This window comes from Passer domesticus, chromosome 14 (assembly GCF_036417665.1).
Source record: "Passer domesticus isolate bPasDom1 chromosome 14, bPasDom1.hap1, whole genome shotgun sequence".
Classification (NCBI taxonomy): domain Eukaryota; kingdom Metazoa; phylum Chordata; class Aves; order Passeriformes; family Passeridae; genus Passer; species Passer domesticus.
In genome coordinates this window covers 3,568,838-3,587,650 of record NC_087487.1, presented here as the reverse complement: position 1 = coordinate 3,587,650, position 18,813 = coordinate 3,568,838, and the positions used below count along the sequence as shown (strand labels likewise).

The 18,813-nt window shown below is 51.6% G+C and overlaps 1 protein-coding gene across 5 annotated transcripts in view; it reads right to left on the bottom strand.

The window, feature by feature from the left end:
• Nucleotides 1–18,813, bottom strand: part of ZNF609 (zinc finger protein 609) — a 65,618-nt gene that overhangs the window by 11,191 nt on the left and 35,614 nt on the right. For all 5 annotated transcript variants that reach the window (XM_064389414.1, XM_064389416.1, XM_064389417.1 and 2 more), the window contains exon 3: nt 3,554–3,779. In XM_064389414.1, the coding sequence (XP_064245484.1) occupies nt 3,554–3,779 (226 nt within the window). The remainder of the gene's footprint in view (nt 1–3,553; nt 3,780–18,813) is intronic.

Below are 18,813 nucleotides of genomic sequence, written 5' to 3'. Positions count from 1 at the left end.
AGGTGACACAGCCCAAGCCAGGTGACACCAGCTTCACCGAGGGGGATGGAGGAGACCTGGCAGCTCCTGAGGCAGCCAAGAGAGCAATGCTTCCTGGTGTGATCGATCACTTAATCTGTTCCTCAGTTCCTGAGGATCAGAATTACACATAACAGCACCAGGGGAGCTCCCAAGACAGCTGCTCCCCACTCAAAGTGTCCTGATAAAACACATCCCTGTGCAAGCCAGGCTCAGCAAAGGGACAGTGTCACCAGCATGGCCACAGGAGAGCACGAATAACAGTGTCACTACCAGCTAGACCAGTCCTTGGGCCAACACCAACCTGGAATGGTGGAGGAGAAGGGGGACCAAAAGCCCGGAACCAGATGGTTGGGAGCCCTCTGGGATACCTTTAGCAGGGCTCATGGACTCATGGCAGATTTTCTAGTGGGAGATGAGGACAAAGTTGGTTCAGAGAAGAAGGACATCATCAGGTTCCCTAGAGCTTCATGCTCCCATCTCAGATGGACAGGTCCTTCTTGTCCAACTTATCTTTCCAAGCATTGCCAGGCTTTGGCTTTGGCTTTAGAAGCTTTTCTCCATGATTTTGCAGACTCGCATGGAGAGGAGCAGGCTGGCTTCAGGGAGATCTTAAGAGCCCAGTGCCTGAAGGGATCTCTAAAAGAAGGCTGAAGAGGGACTTTCTGCAAGGCCAAAGAAGTGACAGGCCAAAGAGTAATGGCTTTAGCTGAAAGAGGGGAGATTTAGATTGGATATTAGGAAAAAAATTCCTTCCTGGCAGGGTAGTGAGGCCCTGGAACAAGTTTCCCAGAGAAGCTCTGGCTGCCCCATCCCTAAAAGTGTTCAAGGCCAGGTTGGATGGGACTTTGGGCAACCTGGGCTAGTGGAAGGTGTCCCTGACCACGGCAGGGGATGAATGAACTGGGCTTTAAAGTGCCTTTCAAACTAAACCATTCCTAAGTTCCGTCATTCTAAACTTGATGCAAGCCAAGAGCTGCTCCACTGCTCTGGGGTCCTTCCATGCAGTCCAATGAGGCTGCTCCATCCCAAGGAGCAAGGGGAGAAATTAATCCCTCTGGAGATATTGAGGAGAGTCTCCAGATGCTGGAAGCAGCTCTTCTGACTTTGCAGACATGCCCTTGGTGTAGCTTTCTCCTCTGTATCCTTTGGGCAAGGGGAGATGGTTGCTGCATCCCTGAACATTTCACAAGCTCCAGCTTCTGACAGCCAGATCCAGCATCACCCTCGACTCCGTCTTTAACAAGGGGAAGGCAGGGGAGAGATGCCAGGCAAAATACAGGGATGGCTCCCCCCCTGCCTTTACACTCAAGGACAAGAGATGCCGTGTGACCGGAGCCAAGACCAAACAGGCAGTATCAGGGCTCGCCTTTTTTGTGCAGGACTGGATGTGAAATCCTTGCTCCCAACAGTGGCAACCATCAGCAGCTGGCAGAGAAGCGTCACTGTGTGAGTTCACTGAATTACCACAGACTAAAAAAATCTGGGATGTGGGAAATCACAGGACACCTCCAAGGCATGCTCAGAAATGGTGGCTGTGGAAGTGAGGGGTAATGTGGACAGACAGGCAGACAGGTGTGGAGCTCCATGGTGGGGTGAGGAGCAGGAGAAAAGAGCAGCAACTGCTCCCATGGCAAGGCCTCTCAACCAGGAACTGGCAGGGAGGGATGTTTCCGTGCTCCCTGCCTCAGGGATGCTCAGTTCATCCACCCTGGCATGGCCACCATGACCCTCTCCTGATTTCCACCCAAAACCACCACACAAGTTCCAAGCTCTCCCCAGCTTTGCTGCTGCCCATGGGGCTCTCCAGCAGCCCTGGGATTTTCAGGGAACTCTGCAGCTCCAGGGCTTTTGGGTTGAGGGAAATCACACCAGGACAGCAGGCTGATGGGGCTGGGGAGATGGGGGAGCCTCACAAATGAAGGGTGCCAATGCTCCTCTGTGCTGCTGTATCTCCCAAAACCCAGACCCGCTGTGCCTCAGTTTCCCCAGCTGAAGGTGTTGTATCCTACAAAGTGACCAGGCTCTTGCAGACACTGATCACGCAGTGCTGGGGAGGTGGCAGATCAGTGCAGACCTTCCATAGGTTTCTTTGGAGCAGATCCACCCTGCAGATCCCCTGGCCCTGGGATGCGCAGAGCAGGGTTCCCGAACTCTCCTGTTTTGTGTTTCTTCTCACAGGTTTTACATCTGACATGCTTCTGCTTTGGAGCAGCAGAAAAACACACTTAGAGCTCCCAGCTGCCTCAATCAGGGTGATTTTTTTTTTCCATATGGAATGGATGGTAAAGGAGAAGAGTGTGGAGGTCCCCATCCCAAGCTAGACATCCCAGTCTTCCTGGCATGGTCCATCCACTGCTCTCTTCCCAAACAGCTCAGGTGCTATTTCTCAAGACACTTCTTCCAAGGGGAATAACTTCAGTGCTCACATTGGCAGCTACTGCAGCACTTGGTCCTGTGCCAACCACTGTTTCAAAACCAGTTTGCCAGAAGGAAGAGAGAAAAGGCAAATTGGCTCCACCCCCACCTTCCCAAAGCATGGGACAAGAAGAGAACCTCGCTGGAAGTCGATAATGGGAACGGAGATTTCAGCTCAGCTTCCATCACCAATAATAAAGAGTCTCAGTGAGGAGTGGCTGGGATAAAGGCCAACAGCTTCATTCTCCAGACAGAACAGCAATGGAAGAGTGGGAGCAGATGTCCAAGAGGAGCACATGGATGCCTGGCTGAGATGACCCCCCAACCAGCCTCCACCACCACTGCTCTCTCTCACCTTTGTGCTTCTGGACTGTTTCTGCTTCCAGACACAAACACAAGGAGCTCACTCCGTGCCTCCAAAGGCAGAAACCTCCAGCATCCCACTCAGGCTAGGGGGAAGGCCAAGTTCCAGCACTTGCCATGGGCCACTGAGCCACCTATTCATCCCTGCATTCTTTGGCAGAGCACCAAGAGCAACGAAAACCCATCAAAGGACCTGGGAAAGCAAACCAAGCTGTGCACGGATGAGATGAGCTCCAGTGGAAAAAAAAAGATTGGATTGGCTTGGCAAGAGAGACGAGAGGCTGATCTCCCACTGAGTCAATTTTGAGAGCTCCATTGGGGTTTTTTAATCCAGCAGGAGATTTCTGCCACCTCCCAGGGTTTGAGTGTTTTTGTGACAGACCTGTGGGTTGCCAAGCAAAAATGAAGTCAACTCTGTCGAATTCCCATGCCGGCTGGCACGGCCTTTCCCCTGGCACCTCCAGAACAAGTCAGCTCTTGTCAAAGGGCAGAGAAACGGCAGCTTAGATTTTCGCCTGCTGTCTGGGCAAAGGGATAACGCAACACACAGGGCTGATGCAAGCACTGGCCCATTACTCCCTTTACTGGATGGATTATGGACTGCTTTCACACAGCTCCTCTGTCCTGACCACCCAACTGGTGGCAGGAAAGCCGAGGACATGCCAAAGAACAACACAGCAGGGACATGGGAAGGAAGGGACTGCCGCAACTCCCCGTGACGCTGTCAGAGAGCAAGAAGCTCGGTGACACTCACCATCCTCCGTCTCCTGCCAGACGATGCCCTCCAGGTTCACGCTGGTGCCGGGCTCGCAGGGGCCCAGGCACTCGGGCTCGGTGGCCAGGGCCACATCGCAGGTGTTCACCCCCACCGAGCGGGTGCGTACCATGATCTGCTCACACGGCGACGAGATGTCGTTGTTGACCACAGGGACAAGAAGATGCAAGGGCAACACTGCGGGCGTAGAGACTGGAGATTCCATCTGCGGGGAAAAAAGAGAAATGTGGTCACTGTCAGGAATACTGTTGGCAACACGGAAGGGAGAGCAAGTATCAACAGACATTTACATTCCTGGAGAACCTCAAGCTCAGGACTGCCACCTTCAGTTCATGTCCCACATCCCATCAGAGGACAAGGATCTCGCAGGGCTCTGCTGCCCTGGCATGCCCATACCCATGTAACCCTAAGGAGCTCTGTAGTCACAGAGATCACACCCAAAAATCCTTGTGCAGGAGATATCTCTGCTCCTGCTTGAAAGAGCTTGTGGCAAGTTCCTTCCCCGACGGCTTCTGTAATCATGCCTGGTGAGGATGCCTCTTGGCTATGGCTCAGATGTTAATGCAGTCAATGACTCTGGACCCGATGGCTCACTAGAAGAGCTTCTGCTCAACCAGCAGGACAGGACAAACGAGTAGCAGACTCCCTCTGGCACCCATGAAAACCAACATCCTTCTTCTTCCAGAACTACCCTGTGACCACCTGCAGACACAGGCACTTGGATGATATCCCTCTTCCCTATGCAAGTATCTGCTTCAGAGCCTGATCCAGCCATTGTGCTCTCTTTGCACACAGAAACCAGATCCCACAGCCAGAGCCGGGCTTGGAAAGCCAACAAGCCAACATGCCAAGTGGAAGCCCAGCCAAGCAACCCTGCTGCTGAGAAGCCAAGGTCCTTGGCCGCTCTGCCACGCAAGCAGATTACAGCAGTGTCAGGAGGAGGATGGCTGATGGGCTGATTCTGTGGCTGGCCAAGGCAAGGTGGAGACCTTCTCCTCCTTTGGGGTTCATCAGACAAGCCAGCCATGGCCAGCCACCCCCTCGCCTTGCCTTGCAAGGACCTGCAGCAAGGGGCGAGTGGCTCCTCAGCTTAGACATCCTCTCTTCACCATTTGTGATCTTTAGACACTGGGCTACCTCAGAAGAGAAGCAGACTGAGGAAACTCATCACATCCGCAGCAAGTGCTGACCTCAGTTTCAGTTTCAAGCAGGCAAAGATTCCTTTAGAGCACCCAGTTCTAGTCCCAGACCCTCTAAAACTCTGCTGAGGGAAAACAACAGAGCTGGAGAGCCCAAATTTGTGGTTACCAAGTGTGGACATGGGCACCAGCCCACGATCCCTTCCAACCTTGCTGCTGACTCTCATCCTGGTCCTGACCAGCTGCCAAATTTGCCTGCTCCCTCTCTTGCTCACACATCTCCATCCTTCAAGCAAGGGAAACAACTCCAGCAGAACCTTGCATGTCCAACCCAGCCTGCCCCTGCCCTGGGTGCCCACAACCACAGCAAGTGCCTGGAGCATCCCACCTCCCCACCAACTCCTGACCCACAGATTCTCTCCACACCCCTGGCGACACAAATCTCTAGGCAGAGGAGCAGAGAGGAGGATGTCACATCCTGGCTCTGACAGGGCAAGTGCATTTACTCTTCCAGAAGAACACAAAGCACTTTCAGTCTGCAGCTCTCTCCTTGTCCTGCATCCATCCTCTCTCTAGATGGCTCATCAGAGCAACATGCAGCCCACTTGGCACTAAAGATGGCCTAGAGGTCTCTAACAACAGTGGTTGGACCCCACAGTCCCCTCCCCAGCAGCACAGCTTGTCATCCACAACCACCTCCAATCTCCCAGCAACAGAACCAGCTCTCCCCCAGGAGCCCATCTCCAGACCACCCACCTCCAAGGCTGCCCTAGGGTCAGTGGCCCAACTGCACCCCATGGGACTCAAGAAGGGTGGTTTTGGCATAAAACCACCCCAGAAGGCTGTCAGAGGAGCTTCCAGAAGACTCCCACAGGAAAATCACCCCCCAAAACACAGCAACCTCATCAGCAGATCCAGGGCAAGATGCTCCAAGGAAGCATGAGGCTTCTTTGAAGGGGCTCCTCAATGCCACATTCTGCAAACCACAAGTCAGTCTCCAGCAAAGGAAAAGCCAGGGAAGAACCAGGCAGGGCTGCCTGGCTTGGGTGGGCAGCAGGAAGAGCCCAGGGAGTGGCAGGGATCACTCGCCCCCATTGCCTGGGGAGTGGTGGCTGCGTGTGCGCGTTGGAGACCTGCTGAGACCGTTCAGCTTCCTTCCACTCTGCAAGAGAAACCACAGCGCAGCTCAGGAGCGTTTAATTACAGTTCCAGCTCTGCTAATTATCGCCCGGTCACATTCGTAATCTGCATTATGCCATGGTGCATAATAAGCAGCTCACTGAGATCTCTAATAAGCAAGGCGGCTTGATGGGATTTCATATCTCACCCTGCTCTGTAATAAACAGCCTCTTTCAGCAGCCGTGGGGAGACAAGGCGGCTCTCCTGCTCCCTTGCCTGAAGCTCCAGAGCAAAATAAAAAGGTTCAGGATGGTTCTTCAAGGGTGAGGGCAGGAGCAGAACCAAAAAAAGCTGAAAGCCATGCTGGAGGAAAAGACACATGGATCAATCGCTGAAATTCACCTCCCCCTCTATGTGTGCCTTATCTCCCGTTGCCATGATCTTTTCACCCTGCTGCTTTCTGAGCAAGGTCAGGAGATGCAGGATGGTTGGGAGTGCCCTACATAGCATGGGGCAGCTCTCCTGGCTGCTCTCCCCATTGGAGGCAGAGAGGGAGCCTGGGGCAATGCTGGCCTGGGGGTGGTGGGCAGCACTCCCACCCCACAGCAGTGCATTTCACATCACCTCCAGGGCTGTGCTAGCCGAGATCCCCAGCTCCAAAAACGAGCCTTGTACCTTCTGGCCACCCCCCACACCACTTTTGGGCCTTAAATACCCCTTGCAGAAATAAAATTCATTTCTTTTTCCATGCTGGGTGATTAAATACTGGCTGCACTCTCCCTGCTGGAGGAACCCGGTGTGTCTGCAGCCACCCCTGTGGGAGTTACATGGGGTGAAGCTCCTGTGTGCCAGCGCTGGCCATCCGTGTCCGCCCGCCGCTGCCTCCTCTAATGAAAGCCCTTTGTGTTTCTGGCGGAGGCTTTCCCATCACGAGGAACGTGCTTTCACCACCGCCGAGGACAGAAGTGGAACGGAGCCAAGCCTGGGCGGCAGCGGCCAGCACGGGCTCTGCTCGCCGGGGGAAAAGCAAATCCACCGAGAGCCCAGAGTGATGCCAGGCTCTGGGGGATAATTAAAACCTACCCCTCGTTACAGCCCCCCAGGAAGGTGGAACGGGGTCCCACAGGAAGGGAAGGATGGCAGTGGGTGCTGGCATGGAGAGATGCACACAGAGCCATGCCTGCCATCTTAGCAGTGCTGGCTCCTTAGCATCGGTTGCCCTCAAGGGGACATCACAACAGCAACTATTAATCAGAGAGTGAAAAGAGGGAAAACCAGAAATAAAAACACCCCACTGGTTTTAATGCCACTCCCTGGACCATCCAGACCACCCATTCATATTTATGAGAATTTTGGTTTGTCCCCAATAATAAAAGTCAGGCAAGAAAAATGCATTTTGGAGTGACAAAAGCCAAAAGCAAAACGTCCTGAGAAGAGCAACTAGCAGAGATATCTGTGGTGCATTTCCAAGGGTAGAGAGGGTGTGACGGTGTAGGGCACCCTCAGATCTGCACCCCATCTGTCAGCCAGAACTCAGGGTGAGACCACCAAAGCATCTGAGACAGTTCTAGGCTCCTGTGTATCCCCACATGAAGAAGCTATGCAGCACATGTACTATTTTTTTCACCTACAAGGTCCTTTCACTCCTGCAGACACGGAGACAAGAAAAGCCAAGAGGGAGCCTTGTTACGAGTCACAAACTCATGACTCTGTGTGTCAGGAGACAGAACACGGACCAAAGGTGCTCCATCATAGGAGCATTGCTCCCAACACATCCCATGTCACTGATCAGCTCAGCTCAGCCTTTGGGAGCTTTGATGTTCTCACTCCTGTTCTGGTCTGTCACTACATGCCCCACAGTTTTGTTTTTTCAGAGTAGGAGCTGGGTATGTTAGCTTGCAGCTCCTTGGTGAGAGACCCCCAGGGAGCAGATCCACCCAGGTGACAAGCATCTTCGGTAGGCATCTCTAGACCCCAAAACCACAGCCCCACAGTGCCTCTTCCCCTCTGACCTTGGAAGGAATTTAGAAGAGTCTTCTCCAACCTGACCCTCAAAGCTGGGTATGCAGACCCTGAAGACAAAATCCCTTTCTTGGCTCTGAAGCCCAACATGTCTACAATTCCATTTTAAATCCACCTGCAAGCAGAGCTCCAGTCACGTCCCCCAGCAACATCATCCCAACACACTGCAGGTACTTAACCCCATGCCACGTGCAACAGGCTCCAGAAGATCCCGTCCCCAAACAGTGCAGGTACCACTTAACACTGACTGCTTGCTGGCTGGATTTCTCCAGCAAGAAAGCAGCCAACAAGAGCTTCCAACATGCAGGGAAATAATGGTGGCACAAGTGTCAGGTCCAAGGATGGAGCCAGGAGTGTGGTCTGGGGCACTGATCCCAATGCTGCTGCCCCACTGCTCTCCCCTCTTGCTACAGCAGGAAGTTGAGGTTGCTGACATCAAGATGTGAAAAAAGGATTCTGTTCTAGACAAAAGTCTCCCTTCCCTGGGTAAACACAAGCTCAAATAAACAAAGCCAGCTATTTCTACAGGCCACAGGAACACTTGGGGAATATATTGGGTTCCTTAGCTGGCAAATCTGAGCCCACAGAGCAACAGGACAGTTGCTCCAAGAAAAAGGGACTGACATTTGTGACAGCTCCCCCTTACCAAGAAGCAGTAAATGCCACAAGGAAGGATTAATGCTTCCATGTGCTTCCATCTGTGCAGAATGGAGAGGGCTCAGCATCACACTCCCTGAGTTCACTCTCCAGAGAAGCCAAGCGAGCGTGGGACCTCCTGGCCAGCACCACCACCAAAGAGCCAGGCAATTCACATGGGAAGTAAGGAGGTTTAAGAAGCAGAAGTCTCAATTTCCCAGCCCCAGGGGAATTAGCATCCCCCTAAAAACATGCCAAGAGAGGCCAATTCTCCATCACTCTCCTTCACAAGTTGTTCCCAGGGCTCATCACCATCCGCTTCCACCCATTAGACTTGGGATTTATGGCATCTCCCAGCTGTGGGGCTGTTGATGCCAAGGTGCAATGGGAATGCTCTACCTACAAAAGGTGCCTCCGTGTCCTTTCCTGGCCATGCCAAGCACCTGGGCTCCAGCTCTTGAGATCCAGGAGGGGTTTGCCTGCATCCATGCAAACACCTTCCCTGGCCAGCAAGTCCCTGCAGAATGGCCAGAGCAGACGGTGGCCAAAAGGATGGCACAATGCAGCACAGTGCTGGGGTTGGCATTCCCAACTCAGACTCATTTTTATCTGGGCACTTTGGGGTGGATCTGGCTGAGGACGTCTGTTCTGGCCACAGGTGAGTGGGCCACAGGAACCAAACTCTGGAAGAGGATTATCTGCATAAAGCTCACAGCCCCACGACCAGCACCACCAAAACCAGACCTGGTCACAGCTAATGGAATATCGTGGTGAGACATCTCACCAGTGACGCTGGAGGTACAACCTCCCACCATGCCAGTGGTGGGGGACTGATCCAAGTACCCAGACAGCCGGGTGCTATCAACCTCAGCCACACTGCTGGAGAAATGCAAATACAACCCAGCATGACTTACAAGGAGCTGCTTTCTCTCTGCAGAGGAGAGGGGAATAAAATCACTGCTTGAACACAGCCTGTCTTATCTCAGTGCTTGCAGCGTTTTGAGATCAAGAGGAGGCAGACACCGCAGAGGCACAGTCTTGCATATTACCGTGTCTTCAATAAAGCCAGGAATAGTATCCAAGGCAGACGTGCTGGCACCAAGTCACCTGCTCCAACCACTTACAAGACTATCAGATCTGCTCCTGGAAGGGAAAAAAAGGTGTCTCCAGCAGGAGAGACGTAGTGAAGAGCAGTGATGAAAGGGGACAGGTGACATAAGTGAGAGACACGGGAAAGAAATCCAAGCTGGGACCTCTGTGCACCAGTCCCAGCACGTCATTGGGTCTCCATTCAGCCATCATAAACCACTGATATCCCACAGATGGAGTGCCACAGGTCTCCTCATTTAATGAATTAAAATGTGAAGCAGCTCAGATGGGGGGGAAACAGGAAAAGATCCCATGTGGAAAAGCACTGGAGATGCATCTGGGTCATGGGAGAGCAGAGATGATTAGAAACATAGAGCCTGATCACGGATGGCTATGAGCATCCTTCACAAAGACCAACCCAGCCTCCAGCTCCTTCTTCAGCACCACTGCTGCCATGGTCACCAGCCTCACCATCCTCACGTCTGGCAGCGCTGCCTGAGCAGGAAAGCTCTGATGACAGCAAGTGACTTCCCACTGGGAACCCAGGTCTCCCATCACGCCCCACAACCTGCACCCACCCTTCTGTCAACACAGCCAACCATCACAAATGCATGGTAGGCTTCTCATATTGCTGCTTCCTACATCTCCATCCTCCAGCATCCCTGCACCTCTGACACCAGCCAAGTCTCCTGCAAGGCAGGTTTCTGTGTGGAAGAACCACTGTGAGGGAAAGTCTAGCTTTTGCTTATTTTCTTTCCAACAAAATAACCAGGCAGCTGCACCCGAGGACCTGAGCAGTGCTCAATAGCTGCCATTAACAGCACTTGCTGACCAGCACATTTAAGCAGGCAAAGGAGAACATAAAAGGTTTCACAGTGCCTCAGTGCATCAATCTCCTGGAAGGAGGATACAAATCTATGAGACCTTTCACAAACCACTGGCAGCTCCAGCCACTGTTAAGAGCCATCTGATAACCACCAGCTGCACAAACCTGGCCAAATGACACACAGGTTGAAACAGCCAAACTACAGACATCCCTAAAACCTGAATCTGCAAGGCAGGCAGGAGAAATCAGATGAAAAAGCAGGATTTTCATGGCAGGTGGCTTTAACTTGCCTACAGGGTCTGCCTTGTGCTACACAGCACACTGGCCAGCATCCTGAGCACCGAGCACAGGCCCCACCACCCTAGGGATGGTGGCCGAGGGATGAAAAACATATTGCAGGGCTTGGAATCTCCATTCCAACAGATCAAGAGATGAGGCTGAAGGAGGCCGAAAAAGCAGGCTCCTGGAGACAGCAAGAATACAAAAGTTACCAACAAACCTTGGCAAGGATCACCAACCAAGGACTGCAAGCCAAAGCTGACACTTGGAAGGTCAGGGCTGAGCACAAGAAGCTGGCACAGCAGCTCAGCTCTCTGTTAGGGAATAACACGGCTCCACCTGCCTGCCTCAACTTTTCCTTCAGTTTTTTCACCCATTTTTTCCTCTACATAAGTCTCACCAATCTAAACCCCTAAAACACGGACAATGTGGCTGCTAGGCCTCCAGCAATTCATGTCAGGGCACAGCCACGTGTGCACACACACCCACAACCCTACATGCAAACTCAGAGCATTAATAATTCAATCACTTTTAATTAATGCTTATCCAGGCACAAAGTCCTTACCTTTGAAAAGCTGCAGTACATAGGAATCAGTCAGAGGGGAGACAGCTCGGCATTTACAAATCATTTCAGTACAAAATTGGATTCTTGTCAATGTAGAAGGGAGAAAACAGATCCAACCCTTGAAGTAAAAATGAGCTGGGCTCAGACCTGTCTCGTCTAGGATGGGTTCCTCTGCTTGCTTGGTGCACAGTCCAGGGACCAGCTTTGTCCACATCCATCCCAACAGCCAGTGCCCACTTCCAGGTGAGAAAGAACAAAGCCACCACAACCACTCTGTCACTGTGGACCCACGGCAGACAACGCAACCACGTGCAGGGATGTGGTTTTATCACAGCATTAAGAAACCAACTTTTACACTCATAAAGCACAAGAGATGATGTGATAAAAGGCCCTGATGTTTTCAGAGCAGAGCTGAGAAAGAAGAGTTGGAGTGTGGGGTGAAAGCTGGGCTTTGTTTGGGGGGTTTTGATCAACCAAGCTGTGAATGTGGTGTGGGGAGAGCTGGACCTTCCACAACAGCCAAAGCTGTGGCATTGGGTTGTGCCTCCAAGGCCTCAAAGAGGGCCAAAAGCAAGTCCCACTCACATTCAGAGTCCCTGTGCAAGAAAACTGGGGGAATATGGAGGTACAGACATATATAAAACAGTCAAGCACCACCCCAAGGTGACCTAGAGGGGATCATCTCCAAGATGCCATCTTAATATCCCAAAATGGTTAGGCTTGGAAGGGACCTTAAAACTTATCTCATTCCACCCCCCTGCCACGGGCAGGGACACCTTTAACTAGTCCATTCATGACAGCAAAGGACACAAGAGACAAACTGAAGGAAGTACAAAGAAGAGGCACAAAAATAACAGGCTGAGGGGATTGGTTTGGAAGAGGAGATTAGAAGAGCTAAATATGGATAGCTTGGTTCTGTGACAGCTATGTGGGGACACAGCCATAATCTACAAATACATGGGGGATGAAAACATCAAAGGAGAGAGAGGAATTACGCAGAGGATGATGCAGAGGAGCAAGGAGGAAATGGGATGAATCAATGAGAGGAACATTTAAGACAGACATTGGCCACAGCTTTCTGGCAGGGAAATTGTTCCTAAGTATACCAGTATTTTCCAAGTGAGAAAATCCTTCATCCTTCCATTGCTTTGCTCCTTCTTTCTTTCCTACCACCCTCCATTAATATCATACATCACTCCCCACAGCACCTCTTAAATGCTGCTGACACCCCAGATCCAACCCAATGCCAGGCTCTGAATCCCCAACAAGTCACATTCAAGGACTCCCCAAGGCAAGGCAGCAGCCCTTCTCCTTTTAGAGAGCCAACATCCAGCAGCTTTGGAACTGCCCAAGTTCAGATTAGATTTGCCAGGTTTTGGCAGGGTTTTACTTAAATTTTGGCAGATTTATCTCTTCTTGATGTTCTTCCATACTGCAACCACGATAACAAGCATCTCTGACAAGAGAGCAGCTTCAGCTCTATGATCCACCTCCATGGCTGGCCCAGGAGGTTCATGGCCAAGCAGATAAGAAAAAAATCCTTCTGTTATCCCATCCATCTCCCAACAAATGGCAGTGGCAAGATGGAGAGTTTTCTAAGCAGTTCTCCTCCACAATAAGCTGTCTGCCCACAGCTACAAACAGCATTTGGTCCTGAAGGTCCTGTGGATTGTGGACCAAGCCAGGTGCTCAGGGCTCACACCTGTAAAATTTGTTTAGGGAAGTGGGGGGAGGAAAGGAGACAATGCTCAGTCCCTGCAAAGCAGGGTGCACCTCCTGAGGCACCCACACAGCTCCTGGAGGAGGTCAAGCACTGGAAGGGCACCAGAGTACCACAGATGTGACACTTGCTTTGGTGGCACCATGAGAAACACCATGTCCAGACCATGGGGTGCACATAGCCATGGACTGGGGGAAAAAGAGGCAAATCCATTCACTGGATCTTCCATCACATCCCACATACACCACGAACATCAGAGCATTTTTACACATGGGTTGTAGCCAGGTATTGGCAGCTCCTGGAGAGGCTGATTCCAGGGTGAGACACACATATTTCAGATGCAACAAGCAGCAAAGTCTAGGATGAGTTTCAGATCTATTTATCCCTCAGGCAAAAGGAGACATCTTCCTTCCATCTATTTAATATTAAAAACCTGCTTTGGTATGATGTGCACGTCCCAGCCCCTGCAGGCTGCACGTTTAGGAAGCCGCCCACTTGGCTCTCATCTCCTCTTCTTTGTAGGTTTTGCTCCAGTTGCCAGGAGAGATCCTGGTGCTTTCCAGACACAAAGCCAGCTCTGTTCCATGGCCTGATGGGGAGGTTACAAGAGAAGAGAGAGCAAGAAATGAGCCCAATCACATGATACACAAGAATGTGGGTGAGGAAGATGGTGTCACCACATGTGTCTCATGCCAGTGGCCACAGAGAGGGGACTGGTGTCTGGAATGTGCCTCTGTCTCTCAGCACACAAGATGGAAACCTCATGCTAACACAGGAATTACAAATGTGCTGGGTCCCATGACTGCATCACCTCCACTCCCCAAACCCCAGTTTTCCAGCAAATTCTTTCAATCTTTTAAAACTACACAAGTCAATATTCCTATTCTGGCCGATAAATGCCAGGCTCATCCCAACCCTTCAAGCAACAGTTTGCACCCATGTCCCTCAGCTCCCATCAGGAGCATGCAGGAATCAGTGCCTGCAGGACACAGCAAATTCCACAGGAAGTTTTTAAAGCCAGTCCCCAAGGGTTTATTAATTACTGAAATCAAGATGCTGCATCACTATCCCTGCGCAGAACAGTGCCCGGGCACTGACCCCAAAGCAGCACAACATGTGCTCATATTGCCATGAAATCTCTAGATGAGCTGCAAGAGGAGCAGGAACGAGCTTTCCACGTGAACCCACAGGCTCCCATCACCTACCCTCACTCCAGACTTTAATTCCAGCCTGGAGGATGAAAAGCTGTTTTCCTGTCTTTGGTTCAAATGCCTCTTGGTGCCTCTGCTCTGATCACAGAATCGCAGACTGGTTTGTGTTAGAAGCAATCTTAAAGCTCATCCATCCAAGCCCCCACTGCGAGCAGGGACATTTGCCAGGAGGAGGCAGAGCTGATGCTCCTGTGGGAGCCAATTCCTGGCTGCTGGACACAGCTGGGCTGTGATGCCTGAAGGTCTCACCTGGCAGGTTTTGTGCTGACGACCAGCAGCCGCCAGCGGTCGAGCAGCAAGGCTGGGGAGGATCGATGGCTCCCTGCAGGGAGGCTGAGCAGCCAGGGAGAAGAGGAGCTGAGCCAGAGCCAAGCCAGAGTGTAACTCATCACCTGCAGGCCACCTACAGCCAGGGAGCAGTGCAGCCACAGTGGGGCTTTCAGCACATCTTAGGGAGCAGAGGGAGCTTTGTGATTCGCATCACAGGACTGTGCCGCTGGCAGCCATGCTCCTCCTTGAGAGTACTCCACATAAAAATAGAAAAATAGCTTCAAGTAGCTGCTTCATCAGCTCCTCTGGACCATACCAAGGGGAAGAGCTTACATCTGAAATCCAAATCAGCCTCCACCAAACAGGGATGGATGCTGACACCACTCACAGCTGAAGCTTTCTGCTAGTCCAATTAAGCTCCAGGAAGGTTTTTAGCCTCTAACCTCACATTTCTCAGGCTACATGCTGGGACACCCACGGGTCACCAAATTCCAGCTAACGAGAAATTGTTCCCCTTTGCCACAAAACAAAGCAAAATGAGAGAGAAAACAGTCACCACTGAAAAAACACCATCCAATGCTGGCAGTCCCTATGCTTCCTTCCACTCAGCAGCACCTCAGACAGCACACAGACATGTAAAAATGAGATGCCAGGGGCTGGTGGGCACATAGATCAGGGAGTAGCATCGCCAAGTTTATATTCAATCAACACTGGATTTTTAGCTGGCATCCCTAAAATAAGGCAAAGATACTGCTGGAGTTAGACCAATCATAAGCAAGCCCACATCCCCTTAAATTTAATTTCTTGCCCTGTCAAAATTTCTTTCATTCTTCAAATTAGCAGCCAGCTATGGCAGAGAAATCCTAATGGGATGAGGAAGAGTGGAAGAGTAATAAATAAGGGAGTTTTAGCCTCAAAGATGCCATGCTCAAGTACTGGGGTTTGCTGGCCACCACAGACCCAAACCTGGCCACACATCATTAAAATCCAAACGCTCCCCTGGGGGCCAGAGGGACCATGGTGCTCTCAGCTCAAACAGGCAGCCATGGAGGATAACTCAAGTCCTGTTTAGAAAGACAGAAGAGAGTCATAAGTCAGAGCCTGGAAGGTTTTTATGCCCAGCAAGGGGGGCATAAATAGAGGGCAGGAATGGGGAGCCAATGCTGCACCCCAGGCATCCCAGCTGGCCTGGGAAGGCAGCCGTGAGCTCAGCAATGGATTAGCACACAGTGGTCACTAAGCACTCCCATGCCTGCATGCCAGGGGTCCTAGCTGCAGAAAGCTCTTCCAAGGCATGAAAAGTCACCAAGGAGCCAGCACTGGGCTCAACAATCTGCTGGCTGCATGTTTCCATCTCCTCCACCTCCCCTCCTGCCTTGGAGAGAGGTGGGAAGGGATCAGGGAGCTCCACATCTCCTCTCCAGGGCTCTCCCCGCCTGATGGCTGGCTCTGAGGGATGGTAAAAAGAGTCACTTTGACCAGGAAATGCTGAGGGTTTGGGGTCACACCCATAAAAAGCATGTCTTTAGCACAGGGGAAGCCACCACCCCACAGCTCCACATTTCCAGGTTCTTTGGGAAGACAGTCCCACAGTGTTTCTTGCATTTAACTCTTAATTAGTGATATAACTCTTTTTTATAGTCCAGCATCTTGGAGAGCTAAAACAACAACAACAACAAAAAAAAAAAAAAAAAAACAAAAAAAAAAAAAAAAACAACAACAAAAAAAAAAAACAAATAACAACCATAACATAAATTGAAGGCAAGTAGGACAAACAGGATACCAGAGTCCCCCCCAGGAATGCCACTTGCTCAGTGTCATGATCTAATGGAACCCTGTAAGAGACAATTCCTCATCACCAATGGGACAATCTTCCAGAGCCTCTGGAAGTTCCAGAACCCCTGCAACGGTTGTCCAACAGCTTTTGATAGCTCTACTCCAGCCTGAAGCAGCCAAAATGCATTTCTGTCTGTAATAAACCTGTATGACCTTTAATCACACTGTCTCTCCTGAAAACACACAGGCAGCATGTCCATGCACATCCTCTACTCCCGCTCACACCCGAGGAAAAGGAACAGCAGCTTTTTATTGATAATAATCACACAAGATGTGGTTTGGACAGAGGGAGAATGTTCCCATCGTGCCTAACAGCAGCTCTGGGATGGCCAGGATGTGCTAATGAGCTGCTGGTCTGCAGGCTGGGGGTAGAAAAGAAGACACTGGGGAGAACCAGGGCTTTGTGCAGCTCTGTAACACCCAGAAGCAGGCAGGAAAGTGAGTATGAAGAAAAGATGTGGATGGATGGATGGATGGATGGATGGATGGATGGATGGATGGATGGATGGATGGATGGATGGATGGATGGATGGATGGGATACTTATGCAACCCCTGTGCTCAGAGTGGTGTTGGCAGCAAAAGTCCTCCTTGCTCACCCTTCCCATCATTTGGGATCTCTGCCAACATCTGACCTGATGCTGGCTTTTACCAAGCCAAAGCAGCTGCCTGTCTGAACACCAGTAGAGACCGTGGCAATGTCTCCTAAACATCACATAGCTCATGTGGGGACAACCAAAGAGCTTCCCAAGGGCCTCCAAGGGGCTGCTGGTAAAGGAGAGGGGCACAGCTGATACAGCAGATCCCAGAGATGCTTCTTGGCCATGGAGACTGAAAATCAAGCACTGGCATTTGAAGGGCAGTGTCTCAGAGAAGGAAGCTGATGGCTGCAGGGATGAAAGCCTAAAAAAGCTGCATGGGCACTAGGAAAGGACCTGGGCCTGGGAGAGGCTCAATGGGATTAAACAGTTGAAACTTGGTAAAAAGCCTGGAAATCACTCCTTTCACATGGAGGAACACCAAGGCACAGGAGGAAGAAGGGGACCTGAAGAACATTCCTGGATATGGTAACAGTAGCTAGGCACATAAGTAACAAATAAGCATGGGAAAAGCCAAGGGGAGATACCAAACTAAGTGGAGAAGCACTGACATCCCAGAGGAGCAAGTGAAGAGACAGAGCTGGCACGCAGCTGGAGTCACGCTGAGGACACTGCCTTGGGCAGTGCTATGCAGGCAGGGAGAGACGTGGGAGGCAGCTTGGCAGAGGGAAAAAGCCTTTCTCCATCACATCAGCAACTTCCCTTCCCACCCAGAGCAGAGCAAGTGCCCTCTCTGCCCTCTGTGCTGGCAGTGTCCACAGCTGCCATCCTCAGAGACTGCTGACTTCCTTTAGCTGAGCATCTCCCATCTCCTGGAGCAGGGTGCTGGCAGCAGTGACTTCTCTCTGAGGATACCTCCAGGAATGGGGCATTTGGCACCCCCAAAGGATGCTTTCACTGCTTCTAGAAAAAGGCTCAGCAGCACAGACCCCATTCCCAGCACGTGGCTGCTCCCAGGGCAGTTTGGGAATGAGCACAGCAGAGCAGTGGAGACCTGGGTAAGTTTAACCCCCATAAAGTAGAAACCTGATGCACCCCATGGCTGAGCACCAGCCCTCAAAACCCAGAAAACCCACCCTGTATCACCAATCCCTGGCTTTTAAAGACCCAGGCCATTATCAGGAGGATTTGGCAGGAGTCCTGGTGTCCATAAGGAGCCGTGTTCCCCAGCACAAGGAACACAGCAAGACAGCAGTTTATCCATTTTCTCTGCCTGGAGAATGACATTAAAGGGGGTGAGGGGACTGGACAGAAGCCTGCCCTGCCTCCTTGCCCTGCACAGACCCTGCACCTCATGCTCACCCAGTGGCAAGGAGCCACCCAGAGCCCTGCTGCAGATATTGAATTTGCCAAGAAGCTGAAGAGAGGCGCAAGGCACGGGCAGCAGCAGGCAGTGATTGATGGAGCTGACGTGCCTTCCCAGGTCACACATCCATAGGAGCCTCACCTCCTCCGTGGGCCAGCAGCCAGGCTGATTATCTGTCATATGCTACAGGATGCAGTGCCAACAGCTGAGTGCAGATCACCCAGCTCGTTTGCAAAAATAATAATAATAATAAATAAAACCCTGTGGATCCAGGTGACCAGCTTTTGCTCAAGCCCATGCTTGCTGGTGGTAGGTGATCATCACAGCAGCCTGCAAGAAAGCATGCAATGCCTGGAGGCTGACCCTGGCCAGAGCTCCTGGAAAGCACAATGGCAGCAGGAGCACTGCTCACGGGAGCAGCTCTGCAGCTGCCTGGCACCTGCCCGTGCCTCTCCCACCTCAACTCACCCCAAATTCAGCCCTAGGGTTTTTGTGGTGTTACAGGCATCAGGATAGAGCTTCCATCAATCCTGACCCTGGTGCAGAGCTAAAAAAACAGGAAAACAGCCTGTGCAAAGAGGGTGCTCACAGGGCTGCATGCACAAGCCACGTGCCTTTTACAAT